The sequence below is a fragment of the Propithecus coquereli genome, unplaced genomic scaffold (genome assembly GCF_000956105.1).
Source record: "Propithecus coquereli isolate 6110/MARCELLA unplaced genomic scaffold, Pcoq_1.0 Scaffold48, whole genome shotgun sequence".
Classification (NCBI taxonomy): Eukaryota; Metazoa; Chordata; class Mammalia; order Primates; family Indriidae; genus Propithecus; species Propithecus coquereli.
This window is the reverse complement of record NW_012150618.1, coordinates 2,459,164-2,484,405: the sequence shown is the minus strand read 5'-3', so window position 1 is coordinate 2,484,405 and position 25,242 is coordinate 2,459,164. Positions and strand designations below refer to the sequence as shown.

The 25,242-nt window shown below is 43.2% G+C and overlaps 1 protein-coding gene across 1 annotated transcript in view; it reads left to right on the top strand.

Moving 5' to 3' along the window:
• Positions 1-25,242, top strand: part of SASH1 (SAM and SH3 domain containing 1) — a 170,657-nt gene that overhangs the window by 23,276 nt on the left and 122,139 nt on the right. Inside the window, exon 2 of the mRNA XM_012655548.1 lies at positions 12,774-12,902. Coding sequence (XP_012511002.1) covers positions 12,774-12,902 — 129 coding nt within the window. The remainder of the gene's footprint in view (positions 1-12,773; positions 12,903-25,242) is intronic.

Genomic DNA, 25,242 nt, shown 5'->3' with positions numbered 1-25,242 from the left:
TGGACAGATACATAGATATAGGTGTAGGTAATACTCACGTACGTGCCTGCAGCAAGAAGCGTAATTTTCTTGGGCTGGCATTCTCTAAATCTGATTTTTCCTGTATGTTATAGATCGGGCTGTGGTACAGGATAAAACCAACAGATCGCCCCTGCACCTGACACTCACAGGCGGGCCCTCAACTCCCTAAATGGCATCCTTAGTGCAGTGATTGCTGTAGTGAGACTGGCCCAGCGACCAGGGAGTGCTCAGAAGCAGAAGCCAGAAGCTAAATTGTGAAGTAGACGTGGGGAGGGTTAGGCGTGGAATGAAGAGTTGCTTGGGGATTGCATGGCGTTTTTCCAGGGCAATGGGTAAATTGATTTCTGACTTCGGAAAGATACCACCCAAGTGGTATCTAAAGGGCTCTAAAATAGTTTACAGTGAACAGAAACAAGCAGGTTTCCCTCCAGCCTCTGGACAGGCCTTATTGTAGCTGCACATTACCACAAAGGGAATGAGCATGTTTTCTGTGATCACAGCATTGCTGTTGTGTATTTGTTTTCTCACAACATCCGATCCAGTGGCCGGAACTTGTGGCACTCCAGGTGTGTCTTCCTCTGGTCTCTCCGATGGGGCGGAATGTTGAGCATTCACCACATGAGTTCTTGGCATATTCGGTGCCTTTCTACACAGTCTATATTTTTTCTTTTTCTTTTTCTTTTTTTCCAGACAGGGTCTCGCTCTGTTGTTTGGGCTAGAGTGCCATGACGTCATCATAGCTCACTGCAACCTCAAACTCCTGGGCTCAAGTGATCCTCCTGCTTTGGCCTCCCAGAGTGCTAGGATTACAGGCGTGAGCCACCACACCCAGCCTCGAGATGGGGTCTTGCTATGTTGCCCAGGATGGTCTTGAACTCCTGGTCTCAAGTGATCCTCCCACCTCAGCCTCCGACGTGCTAGGATTATAGGTGTTAGCCACCGCACCTGGCACTATATAGTCTACCTTTGTTTCAAAATTGTAATTGTTTTTTTGTCAGGATATGAAAAGATTGTGAGACTTTTGAGACTTTAATTATTCCCATTGCACCAAGGAACTTTCCTTTTATTCTTTTGGTATAAGAAACGTCTTTGGATTCCAACAAGGTCTATGACCTGTGCTATGTTTAGAATTTTCAGCAATTAGTGGAAATAATTAGAAATCAATATTTCTTTGATTTGGGAGGCTTGGTTTCTTGTCTTCTGAGACAACTCACTCAAAACTCTATGGTTTTCTGTTACTATTTATTCATTTTTAAAATAAAGTTACCAAAGAAGATCACATTTAGGGCCCTTCCCTGTATTGAAGTTCTAGGTCTCTGTGTTTACAAAAAATTGGAATTCTGTGCCCGTGTGATATAACCTGGTTCCATCAAATAATAGGGGAAATTTTTGCCTTCCTATTTGGAGGAGTAATGATTTCCATTTCATGGATGCTTATTGAATGCCAGATGATCTGCTAAGGGTTTACAGGTATCATTTTATTTAATCCTATTACTACCTGTGGGGCAGCTGTTATGTTATTGCTATTTTACAAATGAGGAAAATGAGGTTGTGCAAGGTTAAGTACCTTACTCTGGGTCACCAGCTAGTAAGTGGCAGAGCAGGGTTCAGATGCAAGGTTTTCTGATCCCTTGGCAGGAGCTCTCACAATTCTTCCTCACGCAGGCCAGACTGACTTCGGGAGGCGTCTCTCTCCCTGTTTGATTTCAGCCATAGGTGAAAAGAGGAATAGCATCCCAGTGAATTTTGACCCTGTCTGCACCGCTGAAAAGCCACAGACTTTTCTATGACAGAAGTGGGAAGAGGTCTCCTACTGGGGATCACAGAAGCAGACACCATGGCAGTGGTTTTCTTAGGGCCACTGTATTGGTGTCAGCAGCGTTAATAATTCACAGCTGGACAGAAATATAATAAAACAGAGCCAAGGTCTGGGTGAACTTCCTGGATAAAATCCCCTTTTGTTAGGGGGGTTTCTAGCTGGCAAGGACCAAGGAACTATCAATTTACAGGTGCCAACACAGTGTCCTGTTAAGAAGTTTTTATATAGATTGCAAAGTTAATGAAATCAGGGCCACTGCTTTTAAAATCTCTGTGGTTTGGTTGTCATTGAAGTGTACATCAGGGAGTTTAGGGCTCTATTTAAAGCAAAGAGCTTGGGCTCTATCTCCCTGCTTAAATATCCTTCTGTGGCCATTGAATTCATGAGGAATCCCCAAATCTGGGTTCCTTCCTGTCTCCCCAGCCCCCTGTCCTGCCACGCCTCTGTATGTTGACTCTTTATCCACCAGGATAGCTTTTCCTCTTGGAACAGGTTAGGCTATCTCCTGACTCCAGAATTACATTTGTTGTCCCTGCCACCTGGAGCCATACCTCCCACCTCTATCTGCCTGTTCTTCATTTGTTATTGTTTCTAAGGACATACTTTGTGTTTCAGGGTCTCACTCATTAAGCTGTATTACTGTTAGTGGGGACAGGGATGGTGAATAAGAGCTCATCATTGTATGTAAAAATGCTACTTTAACGGGCAGTCTGTCTTTTCCTAGCTGCTGAATGAATTTTATCACACTCTCAGGAAGGGGAGAGATCAGCCCCAGTGCCTTCCATCCATCCATCCTTCCATCCATCCATCTGTCCATCCATCCTTCCATCCATCCATCCGTCCATCCATCTATCCATTTGTTTGATGGATATTTCTTAGGTAACTGCTAAGTGTCCAGAGTTGCGATGGTGTTAGGTACTGAGGTTGCCAAAATGAATAAGACCCAGTACCAGCTTTCAAAATTTCTGAAGTCTCCTGGTGACAACAAACTGATAAACAAATAAGCAACATTTTATAATAAAATTTTACAATGAGAAATTTCCAGTGTGTAGAAAGGTAGAGAGAATATGTTCAAGAGTTCCTCTATTCCATCAACCGCTGCAGTTTTCCATCACTGCCGGTCTTGTTTCGTCTCTATCTGCATTCATTACCCCTCCCAGTTCCGGGGTTTTAAAGGAAATCCCAAGCATCATGTCAGGTCATTTGGATGTGAGATGGGAAATGTGTGATTTAATCAATACAGAAGGGCAAGTGCCATGCAAAGACCATTTTTTTAGGTATTACCTGTCGGTTCTTAAAAACGTTGAATTTTGGCAACAGTTACCAAGAAACTGTTTAATCAACTTGAGCTGTTTAAAAGTGAACGGTTACAGTGTCGTGCCTACTATTAGTCAATCTGGACTTCTGTGTCTCGCTTGAAGGAAATCATAGTTAAGTTCAGTCTGACTCCATGTATGGGTCACACCTTGTGGTTCTCTGCTCAAGCTATGGCAGAATTTAATTCTCATAAAACACAACACACTGCAATATTATATATCATCTAACCGCATTTCTAGAAATTTCGGGATTGTTCTGAGATTATTATATTCATTTCCAAAATTCTGCTAATATCACTGTCAGATTTTGATTGGTCAAATGCTTGAAAATGCCCACACCCTCAGGTTTGTGTGCCAAAGGCAGCCAGAGAAAACTGAAAGTGTGATTCATGCTCATCAAAATCTGTGAATCTGTTCTAAAATTGTGACTTCATTCCCACCCAATTAGCTCTGCTATTCTTTCCAAATCTGATTCTATTAAGCTCAGGGCAGTTTAGAAATGGAAAATGAGTTCAGTCTAAAAATTGCCATCTGCTAAATCCAAATGTCCATATTTGTCTGAATCTATACTTGTACTTCAAAGAAATAAATGATCAATGTACACATTCTTCTCTTTGCATTTTCAAATTCTCAGAGTTCCTGTGCAATACTCTTTTGAGCCACTGATTGCCAACAGATTGGATTTTTCAGAGCCTTTAGTTCCAAAGAGATCTTATATTAAGCAAACAGCTTAGTAAATCCCTTCAGATTCTCATGACTTAACCATATGACTGCATTAAAATAAACTAATGACTACATTTTGCTCTTCTGTCTAGTAATAATAAAAAGTCATGTTTCTTGATTTTATATTTTATACTTAGCACCTAGCACAGCGCCAGGAACATAGTAGGTGTTCAGAAAATATTATTTGAATTAATAAAATAACCTATAAATTGTTGATGATTCAAGGCCACAAACACAAGCAAATTTTATAGCCTCCATCAGTTTCTTCATCGCACCTGACAATCAACGTGATGTGCAGAGGTGCCAGCGCACACTCTGCGTGAGAGATGTAGGGGAGGCCTTCTTTTTTTTTTTTTTTTGAGACAGAGTCTCACTCTCTTGCCTGGGCTAGAGTGCCGTGGCGTCAGCTTAGCTCACAGCAACCTCAAACTCCTGGGCTCAAGTGATCCTCCTGCCTCAGCCTCCCAGGTAGCTGGGACCACAGGCGCGCGCCACAATGCCCGGCTAATTTTTTCTATTTTTGTTGTTTGGCCAATTTCTTTCTGTTTTTAGTAGAGACGGGGTCTCGCTCTTGCTCAGGCTGGTCTCAAACTCCTGAGCTCAAACGATACACCCGCCTCAGCCTCCCAGAGTGCTAGGATTACAGAAGTGAGAGGCCTTCTTTTTGACCATGGATTATGGCTATGGCCATAATTTCCATGGCCAGGAAGCTGAGTTTGTTCAAATTCCTTCCCAACTGGTAATTAGGGATTACTAGTTCATGCATAAAATTTTGGTTATAACATTTTTGCTAAAAATCTCAAGGCTTTCAAATCCTAGGGTTAAACAGGCTGCATTGTGCCTGATGGAGGTACATGAGAGGAAAAGATGTTTTTGATTCCATCCCACCACAGATGACATTTCCCCAGGAGAGTATAAGAAGAGAACAATGCAGAGGACCTGGGAAGCGTCTGTGTTTAAGGGTAAGCTGAGGAGGAAGGATTGAGAGTGACCAGGAGACCTAGAGGAAGTTAGGTTCTAAAATAGAGAAACCCCAGGGCTGCAGCTTGGGAGGTCATCTCCATCAGTGACTTTCAAACTTTTGTCACAGATTCACTGGAAGGAATATATTTTATCTTGTGATCCAGTACAGTAATGCATATACACAACTTCTTGAGATGTGCTCCGACATTTTCCATTCTGTTCTGTGCCACGCTGTGCAATATCGTTTAATCAAATGTTGGTCTCGAATGTCTAAATCCATCTGAAGACCCTGTGGTGGCTTGTACTGTGTTAACCCTTCCCGATATGTCTGTGGGTTAGGGACAGCCACAAAAGATTCCTTGGGTGAGATATGGAGGCTGAAAGTGAATCAGCAGCAGCCGTGTTTTTTAGACCCTAAAGGTTGGCAGAGGACGCTAGGTGACTCACACATGGTGTCATTGATCCGCTAGCTTACCTTGTTGGCATGAGGCAGTGCAGGGTCCTACAGCACCCTCAGGACGTGCCAGATCTCCTCCTTTTCCTAGTCCTTTTCCTAGGTGTGTGCAGGTCCATTGTGAAGGGTGCAACCCTCTCTTGTGGATCACCGGTGGCATCATGGTTGGAGTTGATGAGAAACAGAGGTGGATTCTAGTTGTCTTCATGGTTCCGGTGTCCTCGTGGGCTCTGTTTTGTCCTTGTTCTCATTCACATCCAACTTCCTAACTACCTTCCTGGCTGACCTAGAGTGACTTTAGGTCAGTACTGGACGTGGAAGCAGCAGCCTGTGTGGGCTGTTTCACCAGCTCCCGTGTCACCCGTAGCAGTTGTGCTGCTCTGGTCCAACCTTGACCCGTTCCACTCCTACTGGGTCGTGGTCTGCAGGGTGAATAACACTGCAGTTGCTTATCCATTTGGGAATAGGAAGGAACTTCAAACTCTTTATTTATACCTCTTTTTATCTCACTTAAAATGCCTATTTTTGCGTGCATTTTAACATAAATAATTGTAGTTATAAATAGAATTGATATTATCAAGTGCTTATAGTTTTACATAGATATAATATATATTCATAAATAAACGTACATATGTTGAGAAGGTTCCATGCCCCAATTGTTTTTCTGATATTTTTTCCCCAGACATTTGGAGATCACTGATCTAGAAGAGGGAGCTGAGAGAGTTCTGGAAAGGGGGGTGTGGTCAATCCTGCCTTCTGGGAGGCCATTCATTCTTTAGGAGGGGATTTGTGTTAACTGGGACCCACCTATGCCCAGTAGTGACACCATGGCTGTATTTGCCAAAACAAGAATTAGACATTGCACTGGCAAATTTTGCGTGTTTTTGGAGAGAGGGGAATGGAGGTTATGAAATCAGCCCTGCTTCAGCCACCTGCCATGTGGGCGTGTCCCTAGGGCCCTCACTGGCCTTCAGCATGATCTAATATGTCCCTTTAGTGTATGTTTTTAGTTGCTACATGTTAAAAACTTTTTCCCAAGACAAACTGTATTCCAGCTCAAACCATCTGTAGAAACACTGGGAGTTATAACTCAGAACAATATTTGAGATCAATTACTCAATGAATTTCTCCAGAATCACTCTGCAAGGTGGGATGATAGAGCTAGTGCGAACAATGACATTGCACATTGCATGGATTCAGTGAGGCTGAACCAGGTATGTAGCATTTTCACCTGAAAGGTTTGCTAAAAGTATCTATCACCTCAAAATCTTTAAACAAGCTAATTAAGAGTGAAAATACATTGTGAAGTCATTGGAGAAACCAGTTAGGCTTCATTGTATTGTAGTGATTTCATTTAGTGGATTTGGCTTGGAGGGAATGTAGATGGAGATATATACATATAATCTCCATCTATCCCTCTCCAGAACAACAGGGGTAACATAGAATTTATATTATACAAAATATATCATATATAAACTTCTTATTGTGGATAGAAAAGGTAGAGAAACAGCAAATGAGTCAGAAGTCTGTTCTCTTTCTTCCCCTCAACTCTGGGGAGTTAGAACAACACATTTGAGTTTCCTCTTGGGGCTCTGCCTTTATAGATATGTTAAACAGGAGGACCACAAATTCATTTGCACAATTTGCATATAATCTGCATGAGACAGATTACATTGTATCTCCTGGTATTTTCGAAGAGGGTTTTTTTTCTTTTTCTTTTTCTTTTTTTCTCCATTATTTCTGTCAACATATTCTAAACCATAAATGACATCTGGGGAAGGAAGAGCAAAAATAACAGAGGTAATGATACGGATGCCTTCTGTTTTTATAGTCATTTTAGTTTTTGAATTTTCCAGAGACAGAAGTGCATTGGGATAAATGTCAGGAATACTATTAAACCAGTTGTTGAGAGAACAGTGCTCAGTTTCTTTTCTCCTTAACTGCACCAAGTGAAATGGATGGTTGTACAGACAGATGCCTGGTTCTATAATACAAAAGGAAAGAGAACTTGAAACCGCATGCATCTTTTTTCTTGTTTTTATAGACAAGGATGGGAAAATTCTTGTAAAAAGATAACACAAAATTTCACAATTCACTTTAAAAAATTCTTTTGAGGAAATAAAGTTTTCCCCTTTTGCTAAACTTGAATTAATGTTGTTTAAGCCTAATGCCTGAGAACCGAAGGGGAAAAATAAGGAAGAAGTGAAACAGATGAGGCTAGTAATAAACTCTAGGCCAGAACTTTTTGAACACTTTAAAAGAAAAGAAAACATTTCAAAAGGAATCTGTTTTAGTGTTTTAATAGAAATATTTATTATAATGAATGTAGAAGTGATGTAAAGTCTTATTATAGTTAGAAGTTTATTTTGCAACATCAATGCCTCTTGACATTAGCATTGTGGGATGTTGAGTCAGACACAGACTTAACATTCTCAGAAAGAAAGACGCACGCACAAGTGCCGTGCTATTGAAACATCAGCTGCATGTTAGATTTCCTACAGGCTCATGTTGCAAATACTTCTAGTAAAATTAAATATTTTCACTGAGTCTGTGAGAAATATTTCACTGAAGTCTGTAGCTATCTCAAATAGGAACAAGTTGGATAAAGAAGATGCAAAAGTTGTCAGATAGTCCTGAAAGAAGATGGATTTTTTTTAAACAGTCACTCTATTGAGGTATAATCGACATGTAAAAAGCTGTGCGTATTTAATGTCTACAGCTCAGAGAGTTCAGGGACAGGCATACACTGGCAAAACCAGCACTGCCATAAACACATTCCTCACTTCCTGAAGTTTTCCTCCCACACCTTTTATCATTATTATCATTTGTCTTTTAAGAGCCTGGGTTTTGAATGGATAAAGAGAATCCTCAGCTAGTTTGTTGGTTCTACTTGATTGGGATGTAAAAGATTCTTTTTTGGGGGAATGGCAGACAAGGCCTACTTCTAAAAAATACACATTCTTTTATACTTTTGCCTTTCTTGGCATTTAAGTCATCAAAACTGATGAAAGTGGTAATTAGGGGGACTTACTGCACATCTGGAAAGCAATTTGGGAAAATGTAAAGGCAGCTGTGCCACCCTGTTCTAAATTATTATCTGGAGTGAGCAGTGGATATTACAGCATATTGCAGAGTGTGAAATGTTGGCTTTCTTTGGCCAGAGTTGAGTCAACAGCTGCTTTCTTCCTCATGAGCAACAGATATATCTTTCAGGTCTCCAAATTATTGGGGGGAGTTTTAAGTGATTGGGAATGGGATAGGGAATTTCACTACTAAGGAAAAAAAGTTTGATCAGTAGCTTGCAAACTTTATAACTGAAGAGATGGCTTTGAAGATGCTTGTGATATTTGAAGTTTGTATTTGGTCTTAACCTTGTTTACTGGCAAAACAAGTTGGAATCTCTAAAGTGACCTGTCTTTTTGTATGCTAAAGAGTTGACTGATGGCTAACCACCCCGAGGTAGCTTCAGGATGGGGGCTGGTCACAGGAAAGACCCTGGCAGGATTACCCTTTGGGAGTTTCAGCCCCACCCCGCAACCTGCAAGGAGGGGGAGAGGGGCTGAAGGTTGAGCCAGTCACCAATGGCCTTTGATTTAATCAATCGTGCCTACGTAATAAAGCTTCCCTAAAAATCCAAAGAGTGGGTTCTGAGCTGAATACTTGGAGGTTTCTGGAGGGTGGCAGTCTAGAGAGGGCAGGGAAGCTCTGAGCCGCTTCCCCCATACCTTGCCCTATGCATCTCTTCATCTGGTGTTCATCGGTATCCTTTGCAATAACCTTTATTATTAACCGGTAAATGTAAGTATAGTGTTTCCCTGAGTTCTGTGAGCTGCTCTAGCAAATTAATCAGACCCAAGGAGGGGATTGTGGGAACCCCACTTTGTAGCTGGTAAAACAACCTGAAGCTTGCTATTGCTGTCGGAAGTGGAGGGCAATCTTAGGGGACGGAGCCCTCTACCTGTGGGATCTGACCCTGTCTCCAGGTTGATAGAATTGGATTGAAATAGAGAACCCCTAGCTGGTGTCCGCTGCAGAGCTGATTGCTTGGTTGGTGTGGGGGCAAAACCCACACACATCAGGTTGATGTCAGAAGTGATCTGTGCTATAAGAGTATAGGAGAAACTGAGTTTGTTTTTTCCTGCATCATCAGAATGTTGTTAGGATATATGAGAAAGGAGAGAAAAAGGGGAAAAAGTAGTTTGAACAAAGCTATATAAACATTTGTCTTCTAATTTTTTTTCTGGTGGCTTTGATTAGTCCAAGAAAACAGTCTGCTGTGATAGGTCTGACAGTCCAGAAACATGAAAGCTGGTTACTATTGACAGAAACCAGAACTCCACATCGGAGCACCTCGGCGTGGGGCTCTGTGTATAAGAGAGTGATTGGTTTCCACTCCGGAACAGCAAGCCACAGGAAGGTGTGTGGGCTGTAACCCCCTTAACAAGTTCACTTGGGTATCAGAAGACCAGGACGTTTGTTCTAGTTGGTCAAAGGTGGCAGGTGTCTTTCATTTCCTGGATGGTTGAAGGCAGAAGTCTCTGGATGAGGATAGCATCACATCCCCGAGAGACCACAGCAACTCTGAAGAGCCCAGGATCTCCCAGGGGCCTGGGCAGTGGTGGGGCTTGGGTCCGTAACTCATGAAAAGTTGCTTCCCTTTGCCCTCAAAGTCACATTGAGAAGGATGCCCCTTTGATTTTATTCCCAATATATGCTGGGGAGAGGAGCTGAGAAAACGTGAGGTGCTCCAGGTGAATGCGGATGGTGAGGGCTTTGTTTCTTTGAAGTGTAAGCAGACATCCCTAGTTTAATGGGGTGGGTGCTCCGATGCTAAAGATTGCCCAGTTCCCTTTGTCCTGGGCACTGCCCAGGTGCTTCCTCGAGTGGCCCAGGCAGCCATGGCATCGAGCCCTTGCCTCCCAGGGGCTGGCGCTTTGCTTTCCTAGTCATGGCTGTTAGTAGCTGTGGTCAGCACAGATGAGCCCACGGAAGCTGCTCTTCTGCCCTCCTCCTCTCCTGGTTTCCTCCGGCAGTTTCCCTCAGTTCCGTGCGTGTGTGCGTGTGTGCGTGTGTGTGTGTGTGCACGTGTGTGTGAGTGTTGATGGCGATTGGGGGGGTCCCTGCCTTACACTGCTGGAGGATGCTGCCTGTGGCTGTCTGGCTCCTCTCTGACCCCCAACACCAGTCCACAGGCCTTCGCTGGGCTGGAAATGGGGACCCCAGGTGAGGGGGACTGAGAGCCAGGCTGGTACGTTTGGGGTTTATTTTGCAGGGTGGGCGAAGGGCGTGGCATGGAAGGCTCTCAGTGGAGGGAGACACGGTCAGATCTCTGCTTAGCAAGATCACTTTGGTGGCAGATCGGGCCAGGTGGGGAAGGAGATGGAAAACCAGTTGGGAGGTTGTGGATGTTTGTGCTGTGGCCCAGGGGGCATGTGTTGTTGAGTTGCAACGAGTCAGGGCAGTCCTCGGGATTATAATTTGATTTATCACGCCATATTTCAGGAACCCCACCTTCAGCTGTTCTGGCCTGGCTCCCTCTCCACCCAAGAGATTCTTTTTGTTTTCCGGCAGTTTCCTTTCCTGGAGGCAGTAAAGCAAAAATGGGAGGCTGCTGTGCATGTCCTCAGAGGGTCGGCAGCAGATTTCCATCCTGACTGATGTCATTGCCGTCCTGGACATGTGACCATCCACATTTTGAGGAGGGGGGGCTCCCGCCTTGGCTGCTGTGGGTCTGTGTGTCTAGCCAGTCATCTCAGACAGACAGACCGACTGTAGAGAGGGAATGACTTTTGCCCAGACATGTTCAAATGTTGAAAGATCTTCCTGGCCTTGGAAGAAGCCTTCTTATCCCTAGCTCTGTACTAGGAACTTTGAAGCAGTTACCTCAAATGTAGCACATGTTACTGGTGGGAAAGGAAGGAGCTTTTCTAAAAAATCATTTCTTTCGATTTCTGTTTCTCCTCTCCCTTAGTTCTGTAAAATCAGCAAATGCAGCAGTTGGGTAGGGATGGTCCTCACCCTGCCTGACCAGGCTTTAGGTCTTGAGCAGTAGGGCTTGGGGAGAAACCTGACTCCCAAGCCCTGCCTGCACCTACGGCTGTTCTGCAGAAGCAGGCATTACTGCCATGGGTGCTGCACCAACATGAAATAATCGGAGGGGCTGGCAGGCAGTCTGTAAAATGGAAAATATGCATGCAACTTTATGTTGTCTAAAAGTTGTATTTTCCTCGGTTGTCTTGGTAAACTCATTTTCCTTGGTTGTCTTGGTCAAGTCATTTATTCGTGCCAGGGAGTAACATATCGGGAGGTAAAAAGGAGCCGAGGAGAGGGGATGTCTTTCTGCACGAATGAATTGACGGAAGAAATGGCACAGCTTACAAATGGATGCAGCATCTGTCTCCTCCATGTAGGTGCTCAGACTTGCATTTAGGAATCCACTCACCTAAAGATAGACTGCAGTTTGAACATGGTCTTCTAGTGATTATTAGACTACAGTAAGTTTTGAGCACTTACTATGTGCCAGGCAGAACATATGAGCAGGCTAAGGTCTGAGTGCTCCCCACGTGACGTAGGTGCTGTGATCATTCCAGTGTTCCTGAGAGACGAGAAACAGGCCCAAGGCCACTGAACCAGTACAAGGCAGCAGAGTTTGGTGTAAACTCAGAGAATGGGCTCCAGAGCAACTACTTGGGCACTTGCCTCGGTGAAGAGACAAGTGACGTGTTTACTTATTTATTTAGGTGCATTTGTAGCATGTCCTCTTGCACCTGTACTTGGAATGATTAATGAATAAGTCTAATGAATAATATGAATATAATGACTAGAATAATGAATAATGAATACAAATGAACATAAATGACAAAAAGATTTTCCACTTTTGTGAGAGCCTTATGAGATGATGTATGGTGAGCTATGTCTGAGATGCAACATCTCCCCGTTGGTTTCTGAATTCTCAGGCTCCAGTTCGAATTTCTGGAGGTGGTCCTGGCATCTGTCTCTTTCATGAGCTTCTTAGGAGGTGCTGGTGTGGCCACGGGCTGCACTGGGCATTAGGGGGCCTCTTACACTGTGCCCTTGCAAAGGCACTTCGCTGGCATTTTCTGCTAGTCCCAATAGGCAGGTAGAGAGGTACAGGTTGAAGCCCATGGCCTTGGCACCAGACAGTCCCAGGCTGGAGATCTGGCCTCTTTGCTTCTTGGTCCTGGGATCCGTGGGGCAGCCACTCAACTTCTTTGAGCTACTGTTTGCCCATTGATACAGTGAGGAAAAAAAACAGGCCCCATCTCAGAGGGCTGTCCTGCAATTAGGAGATCTCACGTGGGAAACTTAGACTGGCGCTTAATGCTCGCCTCTTAATTAAATACAGGCAGTTACTTCTACAGACGCTGCATAGAGGGAGGTCCAGTGGCTGCGGGCTTTTCCAAGGTGCACTGCCCTGACCACCTGTGTTCTTTTCCTGTTTCTTCCTGCTGCTCAGGACGGCTCACTGGGAAACATCGACGACCTGGCGCAGCAGTATGCAGACTATTACAATACCTGCTTCTCCGACGTGTGCGAGAGGATGGAGGAGCTGCGGAAACGGCGGGTTTCCCAGGACCTGGATGTGGTGAGTGGAGGTGCTGGGCATAGACCTCTGCTGAGCAGGCTGCTCAGGTTCAGGCTCCTCCTGGGTCCTCCTCGCAGTCCTGGCCTGCCTGGGGCACCTGTCTGCAGGCTGCTGCACTAGTGCAGGGTAGACATGCGGATCCCCAGAGGACCAGCCCGGTCCTGCTGCAGGCGTCAAACTGAGTGAGTGTTGGATGGGGCAGTAGGGTCAGATCTTTGCACTCATTAAAACACTAGATTTTTATTTCTGGTTTTTTTTTTTTTTTTTACTTAAGGGAAAAGGATGTTTTTATTATATTACATTTTTATCAGCTCTATGCCCAAAGAGTGTCTAAGCCAGTTCTTTTTTCTCTTTCCTTCCCTTTTTTTTCTTTCCTCCCCTTCTCCTTTTTTTGAAAAACAATATAAAATTTAAAAGAAGCAAGAAATCACCCATAATCTCTCATGTAGCAATAACCATGTGGGTATTTTGATAGGTACCCTTTCAGTGTTTTTCTGGGCATTTTAAAATCAGCAGTACAACCCTGTGTGTGTGTGTGTGTGTGTGTGTGTGTGTGTGTGTGTGTGTATATATGTATGTGTATATATATATATATATATATATAAATCACTTCTTGCTTTTTTACTTAACATTTTATTATAATTCTTCTTCCACGTCTTCGTGACTTCTTTGTCATCACTGTCTTTCATTGCTATATTCTCCTCTCTCACTTAGGTGCACTGAAATTCATTTGGCTGTTTCGTAAAGACCTTTATGTGTGTAATTAGTGGAGCGTTTGGACTTGCGTGTGGTAGTAAATGACTGGCTTAGGTGAGCTCCGTTTAATTTGTACGTGTGCTAGTAGTTCCATGCTGTACCTTCCCTACATAGTGTCTTACTGAAGCTTCTATATTTATCAGTTTAAATTTGCTACATATCAGATTCATTTGAGTTCCCTGCCATTCGGATTGTTTTGTTTCACTGGGTTGACCTCAAGACCTCCTCGGGAAGACGGTGGGGAGGTGAGACAGAAGAAAAGACTCAACCCTCTTTATCCTCTCATCCAGACCAGCTCCTTTTGGACCATCTCATGTACAGGGGGGCTACGTGGCTCTGTTTTGAATAACAAAGTTCCTCTGCCTTTGAAAAAAGTTTGAAAACTGCTGATTCAGTGGAATCTTTCTTCCCTCCCCAGCCCCCACCTGAACAAATCTACTTAGGCTGAGAACAAAAAAAAAAACACCCCAATAATTAAGCAACTAATTTAGAACTAATTATGAACAGATAGTTCTTTTATTAATCATTCCTTTTATGTTATACAGAAGGATTCCTCTTATGTAACGGACCCAACAAGCAGTTGAGTACCACTGTTGTATATTCTCTTTCCACCACAAGACTATGGCACTTTTCTTTCTTTCCTTAGCTCAACCGAAGTAAAGATTCTTTGGGTCAGGAGTAATCTGATATTATGACTGCCAAACATTAATAGTTTCTCTTGCTTTTTTTCCCTACTGATTTAGTAATCCACAGGGATGGGAGTTAGTTTAATTAAGTTGGTTGAGGCTGGGAAGTGTTAGTTGGGGGCAGAACACCATCGTCCCGGGAGCCTGACACCTTGACCTAGGTGGGTATCGTGGTTGTTAAGGGCTTCTTTCTTGTAACTTTGTTCCCTACCATGTGTGAATGGTGAGGGTATTTCCTTTTTATGAAGAAAGTAACCTCATGTGTCAAAAGACTTCTGTGATCTATTAAAATTCATTAGGTTCTCCTATTGGAACTCAGTTAATGAAAAAGTACTTTCATTTTGGCAAGATTGCCACAGAACAGCTTAAATTTTGCACTGAATTCTTGAATGTTTCAATTTTTACCTCAACTTACAGTCTGGTAGTATACTTCATGGCCTGCTTGGACATTTTACTGTGCAAGGTAATGATTGCTGTGAGTTGGTAGATCGTTGATTCCACGCTAAACTGCTCTTCTCACAATTCTAGTTGGTTAGGAGTTGGGGTTACCATGGCGATCATCTCATGGTGTTTGGGAACCTGGGAAGGCAGCTTCTACATAAGAAAGGAAGCCTGCCTGTTGGTGGGATAAATAACCTCCTTCCCATTTATTTTTATTTTTTTGAGACAGAGTCGTGCTCTCTCGCCTGGACTAGAGGGCAGTGGCATCATCATAGCTCCCTGCAGCCTCCAACTCCTGGGATCCTGCCTCAGCCTCCCAAGTAGCTGGGACTACAGACACATGCCACCACTCCTGGCTAAGTTTTCTGTTTTTTGTAGAGACAGGGTATCCCGCTTGCTCAGGCTGGTCTCGAACTCCTGGCTTCAAGCTATCCTCCTGCCTTGGCCTCCCAAAGTGCTGAGATTGCAGGGGTGAGCAACCACGCCCGGCTATTCCTTCCCATTTAGACAGATGGGGCTAATTTGTTGTCCTCTGTTCCAGAGCTACAAAAGATGGTCTTGGGGGGAAAATACACCACATCAATTTAACTAGTTCCCATTAAAGGTGCAAGAATTTGGTGATGAGTGAAATGGATGGGACCTAATTCAAGCCAGGCTGGAAGCTTGACTGTTCATTCTTTGAATTGTAATTAGCAAGAAAAGTAAGACCCCAAATTGGCATATTCAAATTCTTTCTATGAAATTCCAGGTACTAAAACGGCTGAAGACCAGGTCAGGCACTAGGTGTTTCATGTGTCCTTCACACGGCTCAGACGTCTAGACGTCAGTGTTAGACTGGACTAGTTTTGAAGTTATCCATCATTGAGGCAATGCCCGAAACACTACCAACCTACTAAAAGTTCCCTCTCACCCTCGTTAACAGATTTCGACACCTGGTGGGAACTCATTGTCCTGAAAAGCTGTAACTTTCAGTCCGTAATGTTTCCTTTTATTACTTCCAAATTTTATATGTATTTCTACACTTTCTATTCTGCCTTCAGACAAGTAGGCAAACTGCCTCCCTGCTTTGCTGCTGGGTTGGAGCAGCTTTGGGGTTGAGGACCTGCAGGTGAACACTTCCTTTCTGTGTGTGTCAGCATCCCCACAAAGCTGAGTGTGAGATGGCTGGGAGAAGAAATAGTCCACCAGAGGCCATAAGATGAGACATAGAGTAACACATTAGAAGCCCAAGACATTTTATAGGGGAAAAAGTAGCACATTTGTTGTGTCTGCTGTAGAAAAAGTCATTTAGGACTGGGGTCCCCAACCCCTGGGCCACACAGCAGGAGGTGGGGTGGGGTGAGGAGGAGCCAGCAAAGCTTCACCTTATTTACAGCCGCTCCCCATCACTCGCATCACCGCCTGAGCTCCGCCTCCTGTCAGATGAGCAGCGGCATTAAATTCTCACAGGAGCGGGAACCCTACAGTAAACTGCATGCGAGGGATCTAGGTCGTGGGCTCCTTATGAGAATCTAATGCCTGATGATCTGAGGTGGAGCTGAGGTGGAGATGCTAGTGCTGGGGATCGGCTGCAAATACAGATTATCATTAGCAGAGAGGTTTGACTGCACAATAAATGTAATGTGCTTGAATCATCCTGAAACTACCCTCCCTCCCCTGTCCACAGAAAAATTGTCTTCCCTGGTGCCAAAAAGGTTGGGGACTGCTGTTAGAAGACAGTGTTGAGGATGGAAAGTTTTGAGGGATGGATTGAATCAGTTTATGACTTTGTTTCATTCTAAATCCTCTGGGTGAATTTTGGGGATTGAGGAAATATTCTATAGATAGGATAGATATTTCGGTATTTCTGTTTGGCTTCAAAAAGTTAAAAAATGCATTGTCCTTAAGAGCTAATTACGTCGTCAACTGGAGAACAAACAAACCAAAAGACACCCCTCCCGCAGAGATGCTTGACTTAACCCTGAAAAATAAAAGGTTTCGATAATTATGTTAATAATTAACTTTCTGGACTGGATGTCAGGCTCTTTCTCTAGGACCTAATCACCCTCATCCCGACTGGGATAAAGCATGTGATAAAGTGTCTTTGGGGCCAGTTAGTTTCGATGAAGACAACAGAAGTACAGATGGGTAAAATTTCAACAGTATAAACAGGGATTATGATTCACATTTATAACTATGGTGAGAGTTTGTATTCAGCACCAAATGGGCCCTAAAGGAATGGTGTGTTTGGACCACAGCCTTTGCCTCTGCTGGGGATTGGGACATTAGTGCTTGTGAACAGCAGGGAAGTTGCCCATATTTCTCCACATTTGGCGCATCCCCGAGCACCGCGTGATTCTTTTTTGGCTGGGAGAAGCTGCAATCAGAAATGCCAGTAGCTTTCCAAGTCCATAATGGGCCCAACTCTAGTGATGCTAAGTCTGACATCTGTCAAAGTGACACCGTGGCCAGGAAAGGATCTTGTGCAAGGTGGCCTCTTATTACTGGCAGTATCAACTTCCTTGGCATCCTTGAGGTTGAATCTGTTTGGGTGTTGGCAGCAAATAGGTTTGTGTGGTTGTTGATGGGGCACAGAGCCGACGAAGTCCCCACCTCCAGCAGCACACGTCTGTGCCAAGGCGTTATCGTGACTGTGCGTGTACAAGGAAAAGGGAGCCCAAGTGCAGACGGAGATGCACCAAGGTCTTTAAGAACTTGGAATGTCAATAAAAATATTGTATGACAGTAAAATGTGGTATCAGAATGCTTGTTGGTGGGGTAGGAATGATTCTGTATGAGGCAAGTAAACAGACTATTAAAATGCTGTGCAGGAATGCAGAAGAGGGCCTGTGACCCAGTTTAGGAAAGTCAAAATGTGAAAGTTTACTGTGGCTAGAAACTAAGATACATTATGTAGGGAAAAGAGACATGGTGTTCTTTCACAGGACCTTAGATTATTAATGAAATAAAAAGATACAATAGGATGTTGTTCTGATTCATTGCTATTCATGTGACAAAACAAAACTGATTGCCATTTCGCAATCTTGACCGAGTGGGTCAAGGTGAACTTGATCTTGCTTTGCTTGTGGCTTAATGCAGACATGTACACATAGTCCAGTCTGTGTGTGGGTTTTTGTTTTCTTTATTGACTGTTCTTCTTTTGTTACTGCTACAGAGAGAAATGCACGTAGAAAACAGATTTCAAGAAAATGTTCAGTTTTTCTGTAAAGGGCTGGATAAAAAAAATTTTTTTAAATAAATTTAAAAAAAAAGGAAAAGAAAATGATCAGGAAAGTGAGGTTGCCCCCAGCTCAGTTCACACGTGAGCAGCATTTTTGGGAAATGTTGGTCTCCCCTCAGGGGATAGAAGCAGAGAAGACATAGGTACTCCCGGGATTCCTATTTTCACTTGCACAGAATAAGGATGCAAACTGGATTGCATATTATCTTCAGTTATCCTGCTAAAGCCTGATAGTTTCGCTGAATGGTATTGTTTTTATTTTGTTTCCTTTTATCTTAACTTACATTATTCCCTAGCTTTGGGCTACTGTTGCTTTGCAGGTTGCAGTCAGTATCTGTGGGCATTAGATGGTCAGTCTGAACTCCATTCTGCTGTGGGATTCACACACTTGATGTTAAAATACACTGAGGCCATTCTATCTTATGCCAGATGGTAATACAGTTCTCTGCTCTGACTCTTCTCAGACAAAGTCACACTTGTAATCAAATGCCCAGTCCCAATTTAGTCAGCATTTTTTGTACATTGCACTGAGTGAATATGGACATAAACACATCTCTTGGTGCCAGATTTGATCTTGGCATCCCCTATCTCTGGTAATTAAGAAGGTTTTTATTAACCCTGCAATCAGTTCAGGTGTGTTTCCATCCTCTTAGACACTGCTGCAGACTACTTGTGCAACCGTGGAAACCAGCAAATTGGCTGTGTTGTGTGTGATGTAACAGTTTAAGAGTAAGCAGGTCTTTAGATTTTTCCAATGTGGATCAACAACGTCAACTTCATTTTCTCTCTTTTTGCTCCTGAGCATTTATAAATGACCGATTTTGGCTTGTTTGCTTTAATAAAATATAATATGCCCTGGGGGATCAAAAACCAAACTAGCATACTACTTAAAATATAATTACTTGCCGAAAAGCAAAAAGTCTGAGCTTTGTTGTTGTTTCTATTTAAATACAACATAGAGCATTTCTACGTGTTCAGCAAGTGGACACTAACTGGGGAGAAAAGCTGAGGAACACAAAAGACACTTTCTGACACTTTGATGGCAGAATCTAGTGCTTGGCCAGGGCTTGGCAGGGAAAAGGAGCATCCCTGTTTCTGGAATCAGGACCTTCCAGAGGATGGGTGAGGCCCAGGCCAGGTGCCTTTTTGGAGGCCTGGAATTTTAAAACCAGGATGCCAAAATTGTCATGTCATCTCAATGTTTACACCTAACAAACACTTTTAACGTGGAAGATTACAGTGCAGTTTATTTGGGCTAATCACAGGCTAATTACAGGCTATTTGAAAATGTTAATTTGTAGCACACTAGAGGCAGTAAGGTTTTGAAGTGAGACAAAAGGTAAAGGAGTGCAATGAATGTTTGCTTATATTCAGACCCTTAGAGTGGGTTTCTGCAGCTGTACGTATAATGTCATTTAGCAATGATGTCAAAGGTCTAAATTTGATACCCTTGGTGAAGACTGAGTGGCCCATGCCAAGTGGCCCACCTGTCCTCCAGGGCCCTGCTTGGCCTGAGGAGGGTTGGCATCTGGAATGAGATTAGGCAGATACCTGCAGGGCCCAGCCTGGCAGTTACTTGGGCAGGGCCCTGAGCCTTTCCCGGTGTTGTCACACACGCCTGCCACTGGCATCCTGACCTACAGGTCCATATTTTAGACTCATCTCTCACCACAGCTCCAGTGCACTGAAGTGACTTACGGCAGAAAGTGAGCCCTGCATCACCAAGCATTATCGAGTAGAGCTTTCTCTGCTTCCTCTTATTTGAACACCATTTCGGTAGTATGTTTGGATTTGGAGCTGCCTTTTCTTTCAATTTGGAAGTTTCAAGGTTTTTATTTTAAGAACAAGAAAGCAAGATGGTAAAATGTTGAGCAAATCTGTTCAATGCAGTTGCTTTAGTTACTCTGGCTTTTCAAGTATTCAGTGTCTGGAAGGACACTAACTATTGTGCTAACTTTGGAAAATCTCAGTATCCCAGAGCACAGCTCTTGCCTCCTCTTTAACGTTTCATTGAATTACTAAAAAAAAAAAAAAAAAAAAGCTCTAGTTTTTTTTTTTTTTTTCCCCCTCCCTTGATAAATCAATCTATGTATTAGAAACGGAGGCTTAATTTAGCAACTCTAGAGTCCAGGTCCAGGAGTAAGCCAACTGTTCCTATCTGGCTATCCCGAGGCTTGTGTGTAAGTTATTTATTTATAAGGGATAGTTTGAGAGACTTTCTGCAATTGCTTAGAATTGAAGATGTTCTAAATTTGTGCTGCAGCAGTGCCATCCATCTCCTGGGCCCCAGCAGAAGCCGATGAAACTTAATCAAAAATAAATCAAGAATAAGTCCAAGCCAAATTGGAAGCATATCATGAATATTTGTGAACATCTGGATGTGTTTGTGGGGGTGTATGTTATTTTTTTAATGTGTGCAACAGCAGAGATGTGGTTTCTTAACAAAGATGCCAAAAGGAAGACAGATTTCCATCTGTGATTTCAAAGGGTATTTTTGTTTATATGTGAATGTCCTTTCTCCTTAAGGTGTGGATTTCTCTTCTCCAAGATACTTCTTTGATCTCTTTCATCTTTTGGGATCTGTCTTGGTATTTTATTTGAATTCTTCACTGGAGTCAGTCACTTGACGTATGCAGATTAAACATTTCTTTCTAAAGGAGAGTTTTAGCTTAAGGAAAAATTTACTGTTTAATATTTTGATGAATCTTTTAAATGCTAGTGGTATTGTTGATGATCAATATACCTTCACATTTCTAAACCTCAGGATACTTCATCTGCCTCAAAACCTAAAGCACTGCCAAGAATTAGGGAGGACGGAACAAAGTATGAGGAGGCTATAATAATAGTGGTGCTGGTAATTACCACGAAAGTGACATTTTTAAAGGCACATTAGAGTTGATGAGGCACCCACGTCTATTACCTTATTTAGTTTTCTTAATAACCCAGTGAGGTGGATATTAGTAATCTTATGATTTAGGCTGGGCAGAGGCAGAAATCAATGCTTCGAGAGGGAGGTGGTGGGACCTGGCGGGGAAGATCCAGGCTGTCAGCCTGGACCTTCCCTGAGTGGAGCCTTGGTTCCAGCAGTGACCGATGCAGGTGACAATGCCTTCTTCATCCGGTTGTTATAAAGAGCAAGAAAGATGATATTTGTATAACACTCAGTATAGTTCCAGGGTATATGCTAGAGCTCAATGAAGATTTATAATAAATTTTATTACTTATAGTAGGAATACTAATTATTGATAAAACTAATCATAAAATTAGATTGTTCAAGAACTTCTTAAAAGTAGAACAGCTAGTGAATTTCAGAGATGGGATTTGAAACCAGAGGTCAATGCCAAATTCTCCTTATCCCCCAGGTCACTCAGTAACCTTGCATTTTTCTCTCTAGCAATTCTTCCGAGTGTCCTGGAGGAGTCAGTTCATGACCCCTTGATTTCCAGTTTAGTTTATGTGCTTGGGTAATATAATATAAAAGTGTAATACTATCAAGCATAATATAAAATACTAATATGAAGAGAATTTTTATTATATAAATTACAGCAATACACTCATTGTAAACAATTTTTAAAAATTTCCTAAAGTGGAAGTTTAACGTCTCCCAATACATACTCCCCAAAGATAACAAGTGTAAACGATTGGGCTTCAGGTAGCCTTCTGGAATTCCACGTTATTTTCTGTTCCTTTTCCCTTTCCCTCTTCATTGCTCTTCGCTCTCTCTTTGTCTACAGAGACGTAGACACTCACGAATGCATGTGTTTTAGCTAAGCAGGTTAGAAGCAGCAAATGCAGGGGGCTGACTGGCTGCTAGTGACAGTCATCTGATAATGGTAAGACATGCTAGCAAGGCACAGAAAGGCACAGAAAATTTAAAAAGTAAATACGAGAACTCTAAAAGCCCAAAGCCCAGACTATCAGAAACGGGAGCAAACAAGTTGGCACACTTTACTGATTCTGTGAGCAGTCTGAAAAAGCATCTGTTAAATGATATTTTCTACATTGTTTAAGAATGCAGCAGATAGTAGACTTTAGAAAAATTCCATTCAAGAAGTTAAAATAAAGACATTTTAGTTTGCCTATAGCTTTTCCTTGAAAACTCAGTTTTATTAGCAGAAAACCTAATTTAGAGGGTCCTATCATATTGTAATTTTAGTGTATTATATAGTGACTCTTTTAGAGATGGCTAAATAATTCCATACAGGGCTGGTTTCTGAGTAATTGGGACAAGGACATGTATGATTACCCAACTTGTGCTATGCCATGATCCGGACCAACAGAAGTAAACAACTAAGGTTTAGATGTGTTTAACAGAGCTAGACTTATAAGGGCAATTATAGTTAGAAAGATAATGCCAACTATAGTGATATCCAAGATTTTACATGTATGCATTTCTTTTTCTAAATAGATTATCATTTTTAATTAAATGCTATAGCTGATTATATTCTTTAGAAAACATTTATTGTATACCTACCAGGTGAAAACACATTCATATTCTCTCAGAACACTCCCATGGGGCCTTTTACAATGAGGTTTTTAATTGAGATATAATTAATATGCCATATAAGTCATGCTTTTAAGTGCACAATTCAGTGGTTGTTATTATATTCACAGATTGTGGAAACTTTACCACTAATTCCAAAATTCCATCATCCTTTGAATGCTATTTTTCACCTTTCTGTTGTGGGTGCACACTTAAATATGTTGTCTGTCACTGCATCTGTCTGTATGTATGGCTAGAACAGTCCCAAGCATGTAGTAGATGCTCAATAAATATTTGTGGGATGAATGAATGATAATAGCTGTGCATTTTGGAGATATTTGGATTCCTATCTTCAAAAAGTGGGGCTTTCTTTTTACCCTCTTGGCTTTTAAAAATAGCCTGCATCAGCAGAACTTTTTTAAGAAAAAAAGTGTGGGAAAATATCATTCTGGAAAAGGAGTGCCTTTATTACAGAATGAACCTGCTGGCTAAGAAAAATATAAAATTTATTAAGAGGTTCAAACTTCTAATTAGAGGATGAAAGGCTCCCAATTAAAGTGTATTTGATAAAAAAAAAAAAAATCCTGCTTTACAGTTTGCTTATGTGAACCTGTTTTTTAATATGGTTCTAAGGGCTGTTGTCTTAAAATGGATATCCAGATGTAAAAATCCAGGATCCACTGAGGATAAACGACATACAAACTGGAATACAATAAAAACATGCCTTTGGTGCTCCAGTCCTTTCCAAACTGACATTCCAGCTTCATGGGGTGATAGCTTGTGCCCTCTCCCTGTTAGATTTTCTGTCCCATCTAGTAGTGAACTCTCCAAGGCAGCAGCGGCTTTTGTGTTTTTCTTTAACACAACTGAGCCTGTCATATAGCTGCATGGAACTGCAGAACAGCGAGAGGAACAATAATAATGCAAGTGGGGAGAGCTGAGTGGGACCCAGGCAAGAACCACTGCACTCTTTGTAGTGTAGGAAGAGACTGTCCATTCTGCTCACAGGGCGGCTTGACCAAAGGTTTACAGACCTTCCTGCAGCCGAGCAGGTGTCTGAATGAGGGAGTGTCCTCCTTCCACCTCTTGCCTCTGCTCCCGGCTTCCTTTTCCTCACTGTACTCCATACCCGTGACGTGGCACGATTCCACGTCCCTCTGCAGCCTAACTGTCGCTCCAGCTCTGCCACCCCAGGTCTCACCTGCCTGTGATCACATCTGTGTTCCTGTGTGTGAGCGGGAGAGGATGTTAGCAGATAATGGTGGCCAGGAGAAGTGAAAAATATCTTAAAGGGAGGGAGGAGCAGGAAGGAAGGTGAACGGTGATGTTCCTTCTTCCTTCCCACCTTGACTCCAGTGGGATTTTCTGGAAAGGCACAGAGGGAAACAAGAAGTTCTATCCCGTCTCCACAGCCTGCTACTCCAGGCTGGGGCCAGCAGGGCTGAGGCTGAAGATGCCAAGGAACTCCCTGTCCACCTGCTCCTTCCCCCCGCAACCCCCCGCCGTTCTTCAGCACACCCTCCTCACCCCTGCGAGCCTGCTTCCTCACCACCCTGCCCTTCATTCCCTCCTCTATGCCTGGAGCCCACCCTCACTCCTGCACCCTCACTGCCCCCGCTGCCCAGATGAAAAGGGCCACCAGCAATAACGGGAGGCCAAAGCTGGACACGCTCGCTCACCCCCGGGGGTTGGATTCTTCTTGGTATTCCCAGTCTAGCCCTGACCCCATTTTCCCATGGAAACTTGTTACACTGGTGGATAAGTTCAGTAGACCTGTGTCCCAGCAAGCACATCATGAGAAAATCTGGACTTTGTGGCTTGACCTGGGAATGTATCCACTTTTGCTAACTTTAAAGGTCCATTTGTTCCTTAAAAAAAAAAAAAAAAATCAGAAACTGACAATGTAATCTTTGGACTCCAACCCATCTTGTGCTGGAAGTAGCCTCCGTGGAAAACTTGGAGACATTTTCTGCAGGCAGAGATGTGCCCTATACCCATGCCACACTGACTTGGGGACAGGACAGGGCAGGGCAGGGCTGTAGAACAGGCCAGACGGGCATTCTTCTCATTGCTGGGTGCCAGTCACCTGGCCTGACCCCAGGAGATGAAGATTTTGAACACAAGCCAGCATTTTAGTCAGATCTGAATTTATTCAGCAATCTGTTTGTTTTTATTTCTGCCTGTTTGCTTTGGCTGGCCAGCGGAACCTCACAGAATACCTCTGACGGGCTTCGTTAGGAGGCCCAGCACGAGCATTGCTGATGAGAGTGAAATCTGTTTCTGAACTGCAAGAGATAAAAAAAGAAGGTATAGATAAAAGCAGCTGGCGCATGTGTCATGTTGTTTTAATCTGTTGGAGTGTGTTAAATAGTGTTACTGTTTGCATGCAGATTCCTAAATGCCGGTGCTCAAACACGGAGAGAGCAGTGTCCCATCCCTCCGCACGTGGCAGAGAGGCAGCCAGCACACACGTCACCTTCTAGGACAGCTTGTGGGGCCTGTGGAGTGTGGATGCAAGAGGCCAGGCCTGGGAATCCAAGGACGCGGGGAAGGGTCTGGCCCTAAGGGACTGGCTGGACACCATGCCGAGTCCGGGAACATCTGTGACGGCAGAGAGCAGCAGGGAGATGCGGGGCCCTGAGGACAGGCCCTTCACAGGCCTGGGACCGCATTGTCCACAGCAGGGTGGGATAGAGGAGGGCTGAACTTTTTTTTTTTAGTTCAGTTTACCTTTTATTCTTTTAGTTTTTTTCC